Source organism: Meriones unguiculatus, chromosome 1 (genome assembly GCF_030254825.1).
Source record: "Meriones unguiculatus strain TT.TT164.6M chromosome 1, Bangor_MerUng_6.1, whole genome shotgun sequence".
Classification (NCBI taxonomy): Eukaryota; Metazoa; Chordata; class Mammalia; order Rodentia; family Muridae; genus Meriones; species Meriones unguiculatus.
This window is the reverse complement of record NC_083349.1, coordinates 128,821,297-128,835,607: the sequence shown is the minus strand read 5'-3', so window position 1 is coordinate 128,835,607 and position 14,311 is coordinate 128,821,297. Positions and strand designations below refer to the sequence as shown.

The following is a 14,311-nucleotide window of genomic DNA, read 5'->3' as shown; positions in this document are numbered from 1 at the left end:
GTCGCCTGAGTGGAGTGTGCTGGATTGTTGCTCCTAAGGCTGTTGCTCTGAGGAACTAGAGCTATTTGTCCATCAGGCACTGTTTAAATGCTGCTAGACTGTAAAGCAAGAGGAAGCCCTCCAGCTGCTTACAGTTCGCGAAGACAATGGCAAGGCAAGAGTCCTGCAATTGGCAGGAGGGCTAGTTCAGGAAGACAACGGCAAGGCAAGAGTCCTGCGAGCGACAGGAGGGCTAGTTCAGGAAGTCACTGAACATGAGCAGGTGGTCTATGGCACTAGGGCCCTGGACAGGGAGCCTGAAAAAAATGACATGGGTGTCAAACAGAAGGCTACACTCAGGTCACCCCTGGACTATGGTCATGGGGCTGGGGAATAGGATGGTCAGGGGTGGGGTAGTATCTTCCTAGACACAAGCACAGGACACAATTGTAAGGACGGTCACGTCAGCAAAGGTTATCATTTGAGGGGCAATTGCTGTCATCACAGGTGCTGTCAAGTTTGGCCTTTTGTCCTTAGAGACACCTCAAAGTCCACACTGATTGGAGTGGGTAAGGTTTCAACGCTCTTTTCATCCTCTTGCTGGCTCTTTCTGCCTGGAAGGGAGCGTGGCACACTTCATTACAAAGGGGGACAGCCTCAGTCTGCTGGTGCTGGCACTGGGCTCATAGTTTTTTTTGCCAGATTTTTGTTTAAAAGTTACAAAAGAGGGGAGAAACAGCTATGGCTACTGTGTGTGTGTGTGTGTGTGTGTACTTCTGTGCCAACACCACACAGATTCCTGAGGTGAACTGTCACTGGCTGGGCAGTATTCATACTGAACAACACTAGTTCAAGGAACTGGCTGTTACCAGGTAGATTTTTATCCCTGATGTCCATTTTTAAAAAATGTTATACAGTCATTTCCTGAACATTTGGGTGGCTCTGAGGCATTTCTCCTTGGGAGTGCATGCACATCTGAACACAAGAAATTCCAGCTAGGAAGAATCTGATACAAAAGAACTAGAGACCACCCAGCTACACCAGGCACAGATGTCACTGGAGACCCCTTCGCAGACAATTCGGTTTCAAACAGCACACTGACTTCTGTGAACTAACAGCAAAGAGGTTTGTAAAGGAGAGTTAGTGTCATGAATGCTTACTTGAGCTCTTGTGAACTGGTGGCCAGCATACTTCGAATGCTTTTGTCCGCCAGGGGGCAGCCAGATAGACTGTAAGACAGGCCAGGAGACACAGTGAGTGAACCCCTAGGCAGCAGCAGCAACCGAACAACAACAACACAGAGTTGAAATTAAAAGTTCAATGCAGAAGAGCAATGGGCAAGTGCTGTATACTGAAGTTTTGTATTATCAACTCTGAATGTCCTCAAGCATATGTTTAAGAAAACATTTACCTTAATAATAATTTTTTTTAAAAAAAAAAAAGTCAGACAAAAATATACATTCTCTTTGATTTAAAATTTTGAGAAGAATTTTGTGAATTTAGGTAGTCTAAGATAGACAATCAGTGTGTAACATGGAAGTTAGCATGCTTTTGAAGGGCAGCATACAGCACTCAGAGGGTTGACACAGAATTCAACATTTGTACTTTGACAGCATTGTTGAGGTAAGCTGAAAACAATAAATTGAAAAGACAGAATCCACCATGAGAAAAATGAAGTCACACCTTCTGTGTGAGGCGTAATTACCAGTCACATGACCACTCCCATCACACCCTGGAGTTGGACATCTGCCACCAAACAAAAACAAAGACAGCCAGAATAGTAAGTATGTTTAAAAAATACTTTTAAAGTTTCATTGTTTCCAGTTTAGCTGCAATGTCTGCAAGGGCTGTTAAGCACCCTGGAGAAAGCTGCAAAATGCACAGGGTTAAATGAAATGGTGCCTCCACACAGTAGAGCATCGCTGAGAACAAGCAGGCGCAAGGCAGCCTCGGACTCTGTTCAACTGCAGCGGAAGAGATTCCTGGGCCGCAAATGTGCATGCTCAAACGGCAAGGCATATACAGGGCTGCTCTTTAAAGGAAGCCAGAGGAGGGAGACTTAGGAAGAACCAGCATGATATGCTTACGTTATTAAGTCCTTTTTGCTTTCTTTGCACTGAGGGTACTTGGGTTTGGGGCTTGGGATGGTCACCTCCCCTGGGTACCTTCTTTCTTCCAGGGCCTCCTGGAATGGGTCCAAGTCTTCTGGCTGTAGACAGAACACAGCTTCAGAACTACATACAGCAGCAAAACTCAACAGCGGAAGGTCCCTGGCTGCAGGGTTGCTTTGTCTGTTCTTTGCCTCTCTTACATTTAAAACCCAAATATATCTTTACTGTGATCAAGGCCTTCTGAAAACACCAGGTGAACTGCCCATGGGCTGTTCAAACTTTACAGGGCTCTTGCTCAGGACCCGTGGACATTCTAGAAGCCAGAGAAATGTCACCTAGTCTTTTTTGCATCCACACTTGAGGAAAGAACTTCAAGAGACCCCTTTATTCAACAGGGAGCTATGATTCTAATATTCTGCCTGAAAACGTTTTAGAGTGGAATATTTTACCTGTCACTGGTTAGTTTCACCTACATGCACTTTTCTATGTCATGGCAATGGAAGACCAACTATGTTAACATTGTAATTTAAATTTTATTTCTAAAAAATAAAGTACCTATTTTGGTGAGTCCATACACAGTAACCTAGATTTTCCTAAAGAGGACAAGGTTCAGTATACATGTTTCCTAAGTCTGTGCTACAAGCTAAAAGGTAAGTTTACTGCTGAACGGTCTATTATGAAGAGGCTTTTGTCACTTCAGAGGGCTTTAATTTTAATTAAAATAAATCCAGAAACTTCTATTTCTTTTTTAATGGTTGTGGTTTAACTGCAGGACAAAACACAATTTTAGCATGACACTAAAATTTGACTCCATTTTTATAATGCATAAATATTTAATTCAATTTGAAGGTTGAGGATAAGAGCCTGTAGTGGTTTAAATCAGAATGGTCCCTTAGAATCACATGTTTGAATACTTGGGCACCAGCTGGTGGATGTTTGGAAAGGATTAGTGTGGCCTTGTTGTTGCAGGAGGTATGTTAGTGGGCATGAGCTTTGGAGTTTGAGATGTGAGCTCTTAGCTGTTCCTGCTGCCATGCCTTCTTTCTGCCATCATGGACTCTGACTCTCTGAACTGTAAGCCCAATTAAACACTTTCAGTTGTAAGCTGCCTTGGTCATATTTTATCCCAGAAATAGAAAAGGAACTAAGACACAGCCTTAGTTGAGTGAGATAGTGCATACCTCTATCTCTGTCATCAGAGATAAAGCAGGGAGATTACTAGGATTTTGAGACCAGCCAGGACTACACAGCACAGAAAACAAAAAGGCTCAAAGGCAGGCTTCTCTGCCAGTTCCTTTCCCACTCTAAGGCAGTGTTGGTTTGAAAAGTGGGCTCCTTATTCTATTCATATTTTATTCTTTTTACAGTGGATACAGACTTCAGGACTTACAGTTTTGAGAAGTTAAAAAAGGCTCTAGGAAAGAAAAGAAATTCTTGGGGCTGGGGAGATAGCTAAATGGGTAAGAGTGTCTACTCTGCAAGCACAAGAACCCAAGTTTGAATGCCCGGCGCCCATGTAAAAAGTTGGGTATGGCTGTGGGTACTGTTAACTCCAGCGTTGGGAAAGGAGAAAGAAGCCCAGGGGTTCACTGGCAAGCTAGCCCAGTCAAATGGTAAGCTCCCTGTTTAACAAGAGAACCCATCTAAAGGCAATAAGGCAGACTGTCCCAGGAAGATGTCTCCCTGGTCTGGAATTCATGCATGTAACACCCATAAGCACAAGTACACATGAAAGAAAGAAAGAAAACATCTTTTAGCTTAAGTGGTATATTACAGTATAAATTAATTTGAAAACTCAAACAACTTTAAAAAATATACCCTAAGATAGGCATCTTAAAAATAATTCCATAAACGAGGAGTCAGATGACTGTACTAAGACATGCTATGCAAGAAGTATAGTCTAAATGCTTGAGCTTATCTGTAGCACACATTTAATAAGCATTTATTTTATTCTTAATGAAATTGGGTCCCACTATATAGCTAGAACTCGTGGTCCTCCTGCCTACACTGCCCCATGAAAACGCAGTATTGTTTTGTTTGAAAATAAAATAATATGATCTTTTCTGTATTTTCCTAGAGAAACCATTTCTAATGATGCATGCTTATTAGAAACTAAAATTTGAAAGAGCCCATAGTCTGTTTCTCTCAAATCCATGTTAGTTACATATTATATATCCCCTGAGTCAACAAAAATGTCCTCTAAGTCCTTGTCAGCTAAAGGTCAAATTCAGGGAAAAAATGCATTTTCTCTTGGAGAGTGTGCAAGTGACTCTTCTTCCCCAAGGCCCTCTTGGGCTCATAGCAAATATAGGTAGGGTCAAGGAGAAGGACTTACGGTAATCTCTTTGGGGTCATCCTCATCTACCCTCCGAGGCTTCATTTTGGTGTAGTCTACGGGCAAGTCCCAGCAATCCCCCTCACTCAGCTGGAAACATCGGCTGCTCATCACTGCCTGCTGCTGGGGGGACATGGGCTCCAGGGGTGTCAGCACTGGGCAGCAGCTGTCTCGAGGCCTCTGCTTGTTCATACTCAGGTCCAGGGTGCCATTCTCATCCACCTCCATGTCTGGGTTCTGTTAAAAGAAAGATGTGTAACCCAGAGAGCCTGACTGCCTTTCCACCATTTCTGTCTTCCCTGACTAACAATGACCATCATCTGAGTTTGTAACCTCCATTGCTCTCTCATTCACTCCCAGGTGAGCCATCATGCTCTGCAGGCATGTCCACAGATTTACATGAAAAGTTGCTTGGAAGATTCACCCATCCATTCACCTATCAGTTATTGATATATCCATCCATTTATCATCCATCTATCTATCCAGCACATTTCCCTCTCTCCTTCTCTCTACCACCATCCACCACCATTCATCATCCATCCATCCTCTACATATCCACCCTCCATCTTTCCATATATTCACAATGTAGCAGCATAAATTTTCCCTTTTGTTCCACTGATGACAATAATTCCAGAATGGGTGGAAAGGACTTGAATGTCAAAGAAAGGATGGAGAAGGAACTGCAATACTCCTCTGACATGAATTCCAGTGCCAAGAGATTTCCATTTTAAAACGGGTGGTGTGCACTACCGTTCCCAAGGCTCTATTATGGGGATTTTGCTCTGAGCTGACCCGGATGTCCTCCTATCTGCTACTGCATCAAATTGGTTAGAAAAAATGAAAAGTGGGGCTGGAGAGATGGGTCAGTGGTTAAGCACACTGTCTGCTTTTCCAAAGGACCTGGGTTTAATTCCCAGTACCGACATGGCAGCTCATACTGTCTGCAACCTCAATTCCAAGGTATCTGATACCTTTATACTATTGCACATAAAATAAAATTAAATAAATTATTAAAAATGAAAAGTGAGATATTATACACACACACACATGCATGCATGCACACATGCACAGTCACTCACTCACTCATGCACACACTGAAATAGGCCAAGCTCTTCAAAGTCTGCTTTGCTGGCAGAGATGTGCAATTATTTAGATGGCAGTGAACAAGCAAAGTCAATATAAACCTCCATTTTTCCAGGACAGTTTATGATCTCAAGGAAAAATGTCATCTTCAACTGAAGTGATTCTCTGGCCTCTGATGTTGGTCCCTTTGGTTGGGAAGGTAGAGGACACAAGGGACAGGACCCTTTCCTTAGAGCTGCTCTCTTCATATATTTTCATTGTCATTCTGCCTGAATTCTGCCAAAGCACCCCAGATTCCAAGCTTTGATGCTTATTTAGACGACATCATATTGGGCCCATTATACTAACATTGGTATTGTTCTAAAAAAGGAAAAACCAAAAAATCCTGGTGGATGTTTCTGTCTTTATTCTTGCAGGGAGGAATGGCTTCTGTACTAGCCTATAGTAGCCCAGATGTCCATGAGACAGCATGTCCCCTAATACTATCCCACTACTGAAGACTGAAAATATCGAGGGAATGAAAGCCCTTGCAAATCATAAGGTGACTGACATTTCTCCATTCATAAAAGTTACAATGATTTACGACAACTAACTGCCAGCACCCAAAGCCTCCAGAAACAAGGAGGACAGGTGGTCAGTGCACGGGCCTCCTTCCTGCCACACTGCTTCCTGCCGAGAGCTCTGGAGACACAGCTCCCTCTCTTCCTTGCCCATCCTCATGGCTCTCTCTCCTGCTCTGAGTGTCAGCAGGGCTGCAGCGGGCACAGGGCCCACATGGTGGAAAGCGAGAGCCTCTGCTGGTTATCCTCTGACTTCCACATATGGATCATGGTGTGACTGCTTCTTTCCACACTCACACATACACACAATTTAGCTCTAAGAGGGAAATGGGTTTGATTATATTATAATCTCAAAATTAAAGAATAATAAAAGGTAACTTTCACAGTAAGTGCAATTTCTTCAACAGATGGGAAAAACAAAGCAACAGAAACCTTCCTTGAATGTTGTTGTTTCTGGTAGCACCAAGGGTGCCACTGAGCTAACGGTATTGGCTGAGACCACAGACCAATCAGATGTCACCTCTTTGCTTCCCTGTCCTGGGCCATCTACAAGCCAGGTGGTGAAGGGACAGCCTCCTTGCATTTATCTAACAATGCTGACACCAAAGCATTTTCTTTACATGCCAAGTTGTGCCTCTTTTTGGTTTTGTGTACTCTGCAACAGAGACACCATAGAGCTCATGTGTGATGGCTGTGCTGATGTCCCAGACACAAGTTAGACTTGGAGGGGACCAAGGTATCTGCCCACTGTTTTGAGGCATGGGGACAGAGCTGTCAGGCTGGCAGTGAACAAACTCATAGTCAGCTCCCAGGGGATGTGGCTTGGGCCCTCGGCATACCCGGGCGGTACACAGGTCCTGCGGCTTGGTGGACAGGTTCTGTGGCATTTCACGGCAACGTGTGGATAGGTTGAGAATGGCTGTGGCTGCCATGTGTGCGGCCTCCATGTCATGTGTGTAGTCAAAGCTGCTCTTGCTGCACGTGCTACTGGCGCTGCTGCCACCACCACAGCTGAGGTTGCTGCTGCTGCTGGGTGCGTAGCTGCTGGTGGTGCTACTGCTGGGGCTGGCATTCTTGCAGTACCGCTTGGCTGCGGAGACAGAGGACAGTGTGGTTAGGCCCTGCACCCAGGAGTTGGATACACAGCTGATCCCAACCCACCCATCTTTACACACACAGAAATGGGGGTTATTTATGAAGAGGCCAGGTTCTGCCTCCTTCTACACTGTGCATGTTAGAATGAACAGAGAACCGGGGTGACCTGGGGAGAGGACTACTCTTGTTTCAACAGGCTACATGACTGCTGCAGCATCTACACACTTGGGTAGGACTGGACTTGGCTCCTCCTGTAACTGGTTCCTTTGGCAGATCCATCCAGAGGTGGACTACTTTCTAGCCATATGTGGCTGTGGATACCAACTGAGGTTCGGTTTCCCCTCTGTAGTTGATCCAGATTCTCAAGACCCCCAAGAACCAGAACTGAGGCTATGGGAACTATAGAAGTTTCTCAAAGGGCATGCACACCAGCTGCTGTGAGCCAAACCCCTCCATCCTGTAACTCTTATGCAGGCTTCTGGAGTTAGAGGGAAGAGTGAGCTTGGCATGTGCCTGAGGACAGAGACCTGTCCCTGGTGTATGTGGGATGCCACAGGGCACCTGGATCAGCTCCTCACCTGCCCACAGGGGGTTTTCTTTGCAGACCCTTTGATTAGCATCCTTTCATGCCAGCATCCTTATAAACATCTAGCAGGTACTTGGGTGTAAGGGTTAATTTTCAGAGCTGCTTACATATCTCTGCTTCATGGCTGATTTACTAGGATAGGTCCTTTACCCTATCGCCAAAGCACTGCTCATTGAGCTCACAGAATATTCATTTTAACCAAGATTAGATATTCCACAGAGAGACAGCCTGGCCAGCCCCCTCAGGGTGATGAATTACCTAAAGGGAACTGTTCAGGAAGCAGAGAATGGCACCTCGGGGAGGGCATGTGCTTGGCAATGCTTAAGGCTGTCTTTCCCTCACAGGCAATGCCTACCTTGGTCATTCTTGTGGGAAATGTACCTGTGCCTGTGAGGAGACTGTGGCTGGCCACCTCAGGGTCATTAGCTGCTCTGTACGCAGAGTGCAGAGCCTGATCTTGGCAGTTTTCCTCCAAAGAGGAAGAAATACACAAAACGAACCATAACCCTTCTCACGCAACTGACACAGGCTTTGCAATCCATACTATAAAATTATCTCCAAACCCAAGAGAGTGAAATGACCCTAGCTGGTAATATGAGTTTGGACTAAATGTTGCCAGCTTAAAACTCAGGGGAGACACAGCAGTTTAATAAAACTCAGGTCACTTCAGATAAGGCCATGATGACCAGATCCTGGAACAGGAGTGAGCACCCCATTCTAATTTCAGCCACTACATCAGGAACAAATCACACAAGCAAGTGCTTCATCCAGATTCCTTCCAAGGGAGCACAGGCAGTTTCCAACACGGCTCATGCAGGACAAGCAGCCACCTGGACACAGTTAAATCTGCAGTGTCTTAACCCATCAGCCTAAGTGGCACAGGGGCAACTCCCGTTTTGGGTAGGATGAGGGGTCAGTGGCCACCCGTTCTCTTTTCCCTCTTTTGTAAGCTCCATTAGCATGATTGTAGAACTGCATGTGTGAGCACCTGAGTGACTGAGCAAAGAGCAAGAACAGTACAGGGGACCCAGCAGTGGCCTGCACATGGGCACAGAGGGTGACAGTGGGCCACATACATCCCCAGTGCTGTGAAATGTTGTGGATGTGGACCCAAGTTAATGATTCTGCATCATTAACTTTCTAATTAAATAAAAGAGCTTGAAAACGGTAGAAAGCTCAATAACGCATGTGAAATTGTCTTTGAGTTAGAGCTCGGGCTGGTCTAGAACTGAAGAGCCTCCTAGGTCTGCCTACTGAATCACATGCTGCTGTGACAGGCATTTACCACCTCATTCCAACAGGGTTTTCTTTCTTTTTTTCTTTTAAAATGTGGATGGCTAGGGAAAACTTTTCATTTCTTCTTGTTTTGTTTTTGAGACAGGGTCTCAGGTAGCAGGGCTCTGCTGGAGCAGGAGGATGGCATCCCCACTCAGTGCTGTGTAGTGGCCCCACTTACAAGTGTGGGCACAGAGTTATGGGAGAGCTGGCAGGTATCTGCGAGATTTTAGCTATGATCCCCAGCATCCTGTCTCATGGTAATGGCTTCTTAGGCCAAGTGTACCAGACTCTATAGCTTTCCACATCCCTGTGGATGCTGCCGTCTCCCCACCTCACAGACACAGACACGGGCTGTTCAGGGCAGGCAGCAGCTACTGAGAAGCACCTAGGCTACAGTCCCAGAGGACGGTGTCCTGTCCTGCCCCAGCATTTCATCTTCTCAGAACCACTACCTCCTCAGGTAGTGTAGAAACAATGTACTAAAATTAATCTTTAAATTTTAAGAGTGCATTTCTCTTATCTTACTTTGGCCACTTTCCACTATGGCTGTTCATGTGCTTTTCCAGGGCTTTAGGTCATGAGGAGGATGCCTGAATTCTGACAGGGCAGCAGAAAGTTAGCAGTAACTTCCATAAGCACCTGTCTATTTCCATCACTCATACGGCCAACGTGATACTCACATCTGTATTGCTCCTTTTACTGAGTCTAAATAGTAATTTTTGTTTTATGCAAAATGAAGCCAACACCACCTGTACTTTAATTCAGGAAAGCAGTGTCTTTCATCCTGCTAATATCCTGTGTGATATCCCAGCTGTTAGTCTGAATCACCACAGCCACCTCATCATGGTGCTCGTTCATGGTGCTGAGGACAGAAGTACTGCACAGTGAGGGCATCTGCCTGGGATGCCCCTGTCACTGTTTTCCCCATGTCTAACCAGAATAACAGTGGCATAATACACTTTTCGGATGAAACTCTATCTTCGGTACCAGCTGATGACAGGAAATGAGAATGCAAAGGCTTCTCCCTCAGAGGCCACTAGTGTTTGCTAGCCAGGCAGCCACATTGATTGTAATCTTCTGATTGCGTTCTGTCCCTGGCTGAAGAAGATGGAACAACATCACACATCCTCAAGGCTAAACATGGCTGCCTTCAAAGACCAAAGCCCTGGTGGCAAAACCAACCCCAAATCTGCAGCTAGAACCTCCTCAGCAGCCTACTCTGCTGGTGGAAATTCTCGCGGTCCTCCGGAAAGGTCTGTTTCTTTTGCATTTTCTGTTTCCTTCAGGAATGTTCCCACGGCCAGGCACTTTGTCCACTGGAAGCTAACATACTGGTGTGCTCATGGGTGAAGAGGCCAGTGATGGGACACAGAGCTACAATGAAGGGAGGTAGTGTGTTTTAAAGGACGCGGGTGGCTGCTGTAATGGGTGAAAGGCAGCCCCAGAATTAAGCCAGACACTGGGTACTGCACAAGAATTCTGGCAGAAAAAGCCCAAGAGAAAAGGTTTTCAGGTAGCAGGAGGAGGAGCAAGCTTCAGGCATGGCTGTGGTGGGCAGAAAAATCCATGCCACAAGGGGTTAATGTGGAGGACCTCAGCTGATGGACCAGCTGCCGGATGCTGGTACCTGGGATGTCCTGGGGTCTGGGCTAAGGTGAGAGGGCTGGTCTAGCAAGTGCACTGGCATTTGTGTGTGACAAGGAGAAGGCTCATGGAGAATCAGAAGTTTGAACCTGAAGACGTTGAAAGGGGGAACAGGCAAAGGGAAGAAACAAGAATGAAAGCTGTGGTGGCTCTGGGATATAACCAGTTGCAGCAAACTCAAAAGTGGCGACCTGTGCCCAGAGATGCAACACCCAAAGCCAACAACTTGTCCCGGACATGGCCTGGTGGCAAAAATTTGAGGGTATGAGGTCCAAACAGACATCATTTTAAGTCCTGGGAAGGGCTACTGATCTAGATAACAGCCTGGACCACAGGTGAGATAAAACGTGACCATGGGCTCATAACCACAGACTTAGAATTTAAAATTTCATATAATTTTCATGTCAAGAGACAACCTCCTTTTGATTTTCTAACATGTAAAGACATCAGAGAGCCATTCTTATTTCCCCGTGACATAGGGCAGGGAGATGCCCACTTCACACTCATGGAATGAGCTGTCCCTTCCCCTCCCTTTCCATCTCTTCCTATATACATCCTCTTCTGAGGTGAGGTGTCCAAATCCACGCTATGACAGACAACATGAGGAGGCTGTTTTCTCAGCCCCTACGGCTGAAGCTTGCTCTTCTTTCTGGCCTGCACAGGCCACCCATGCATTCCTAAACCCAAGGGCCTCCCTGCACATCAGATCTACTCCAGCTCTAGAACCAAGGATATAGTCTGCCATTTGTTTCACTCATCCAGTCCTTCAGACCGAATGGACCATGCTTCCCCATGCACAAGTACACATCATACACCTGTATTTTTCATCTTGCCTCTGAACCCTTCTGCCAAGATGGACAGACCAAGTAGCCTGAAGATGGACATACAGTAACCACTGGTGAGGTGTCTGAGAAAAGCAGGTAGTTGATAGAAGGCCTGCTGGCTGCTGGGAAGGCTAGGGATTGAAGAGATGATATCTAGGCCCTATGCCTAAGATACACTGCTCTGCATCTCTAGTCAGTGTCCCAATCCTTGAGGACCATAAATTCTATGTCAGGCCAGTTTCTCTTATTTTTCCAAGAGCAGGAGGTACATTCTTTGTGTGTCTGAAAATAGTCTGGGGAGACAGGGAGTGCTGCCATAGCCAACTACATTGGGTTCTACATTTTGATGCACAGCAAAGGGATGGCTTCTCTAGGTAGAGTGTCTTACAAAGACTTATGACTCAGCAATTTTGTTCATGGTGGGCCCTTTTCAGAACTAATTGTCTGCCAGTGTAGACAACAGGAGAGGATGAGAGCTTTGATTTGTTTCCTCAGAAAGTTGTGGTGGAAGGCTACTATTCCTTTTTCTTGATTTCCTGAGAATCTAAGGCTGTGGTTTAACTGAGTATGTTCAATAGACTGGTCTTTTCTGGTGGATCAATAGAAAGCATGACCCATCCCAAGTTCACAAGTTATCTGTCTGGGCTTGAGAGAATCAGGACCAATAAATATGTTCTCTCCTGACTTTATGGTGTGAGAAGAACATCCAAAAAACTCCTTATTTACACTGATCATCACAGCAGCCTTGAGCAAGAACTCCCAGTCTCTCAGTCTCCCTTTACTCTCAAGGAAGTGAATACACTAGAAGGTGCTTTCATCCAGAACTCTGTATGTCATAAAGTGCAAAGCTAAGGTAGCCCCAAACAGATTCACTTACAGTCCAGGAAAGGTATGTGGCTCTAAGACATTGTGGCCAGCCATGCCTATCCATGTTGTGCCCAGGATAAAGTCAGTACGGTAAAAAGAGAGAGCCTTGTCAAGCTGCTTTACAAAGCTTGTTAGCCTGGACCACACATTGAAGTAGGAATGTGAAAATGAACATCTGATGAAAAGGTTAACTGAATGACCATGTGATGTCAGTGGATTGGAAAGTCTATCAGCTGAACTTAGATCTCTGTGAAGATAACTTTCCTTTTGATTCTTCATTTGCAACTAAGTGAATGAATCTCAAGACTTGAAATTAGCGAGCAATTATTACCAAACAGACAAAAAAAAAATAGTTCTTTCCATGACACCTGTGGCCATCTTTTTGTTCTATGTATATCTATTTGTCTATATATTAACTGACACACATGGATGTCCAGTATGTGATATGTCAAAGAAATATTAAATTTCAGTCACAAAACACATTTTCTGTAAGAAAAACACTTAGAAAGATATATAGCAGATATATAGACATATAGCTTAGAAAGATATATAGCAGCTTACATTGAACTAGACCTTTCTTTTAAATACTTTACATGTGTATGTGAATTTAAGTATCTTTTTCAGAGAAGAGGCCCTACCTCCTTAAAATCCCTTCTTCCTCCCCCTGCAGGAAAGTATCAAATGAGACTCTGACACCATCAGATGACTTGTAAGTTATTTGTGCCATCAGTTCTATGTGATCCCAAGGCTCAGGGTCAAGTGTCCCACACTGAAGCTGGCCTTCCTCCCTGATAGCCAGATAGAGAAGAAACTCAGGCCTGCTTTTCTCACCATCAGCTATGGCTGCATCAAGCAAGAGCCCTGTGTAGCTTTTAAAAAATACTAGTACACAGAGGATCCCCAGGGATCCCACTTTAATTGATCTAGGGGGCAGCCTGAGCTTAGACCTTGAGCACGGCCCTCTCCTCAGAGGTTTCCAGTGTGTACCCTTGAAGAGCATGGTCAATGTAGAGCTTCTCAAAAGAGTTCAACCTGCTCCTTCCATTAAAACTTGTCTTGGGTATTTGTCTTTAAAAAGGCTTTTTAGACAAGGGTACCAGCTCAGCCACACCCCAAAACAGAGAGCCCAGGGACTTGTCCTCTACATACTGAAAGCAGCCAGGGGCCAATGCCTTGGAGTCATTGCAGAAAACTGTGTCCCTCCTACCCACAGGTGTGTCCACCTGCCCCTCCTGGGCCTGGGGGCTTACAGCACAGGACTCTGCCATGCGTGCTAGGCCTCTGCCACCCACTAGATAAGCCTGAATAGTGGCTGATCTGCAGGACAGGGATACACATAACAACAACATCATCAATGGCAACGTGTCTCTCATGTATAAGAGTGTGCACCTCCTACCATCGTCATATCCTTTGGGGGATATGTCCCTGGTTTGCACCTTGGGAGCTATGGCTCTTTTGCCATAAGTATGGTTGTCGTAACTGTTGTACTCAAACGAAGTCTTGGAATATTTCTCAAGCTCCTTGGCCAGGTTGGAGCGCGGCGTGGTTGTGGGGACATTGTTTCTGTAGCCATACTGTGGAATCTCAAGCTGCTTGACAAAGCACATTGGCCTGGAAGTAAACAACAACAAACATCAGCTTGCCTTTTTTTTTTTTCAATTAAATGTATTTTCTTTTTAAAAAAATTTATTACAATTTATTCACTTTGTATTCCAGCTGCAGCCCCCTCCCTCGCCCCCTCCCAATCTTGCCCTCTCTCCTTCTAGTCCATTGATAGGGAAAGTCCTCCTCCCTTTTCCTCTGAACCTAGCCTATCAGGTCTCATCAGGACTGGCTGTAATGCCTTCCTCCGTGGCCTAGTAAGGCTTCTCCCCACTCAGGGAGGAGGTGATCAAAGAGTCAGCCACTGAATTCATGTCAGAGACAGCTGCTGTTCCCATTACTAGGGA

General features: G+C 45.4%; 1 protein-coding gene across 23 annotated transcripts in view; it reads right to left on the bottom strand.

The window, feature by feature from the left end:
• Myt1l (myelin transcription factor 1 like) overlaps positions 1 to 14,311 on the bottom strand; it is a 392,362-nt gene that overhangs the window by 66,426 nt on the left and 311,625 nt on the right. For all 23 annotated transcript variants that reach the window (XM_060366542.1, XM_060366574.1, XM_060366552.1 and 20 more), the window contains 5 exons: positions 13,759 to 13,973; positions 6,908 to 7,158; positions 4,426 to 4,662; positions 2,067 to 2,188; positions 1,140 to 1,208 (listed from right to left, as the gene is read on the bottom strand). In XM_060366542.1, coding sequence (XP_060222525.1) covers positions 1,140 to 1,208; positions 2,067 to 2,188; positions 4,426 to 4,662; positions 6,908 to 7,158; positions 13,759 to 13,973 — 894 coding nt within the window. The remainder of the gene's footprint in view (positions 1 to 1,139; positions 1,209 to 2,066; positions 2,189 to 4,425; positions 4,663 to 6,907; positions 7,159 to 13,758; positions 13,974 to 14,311) is intronic.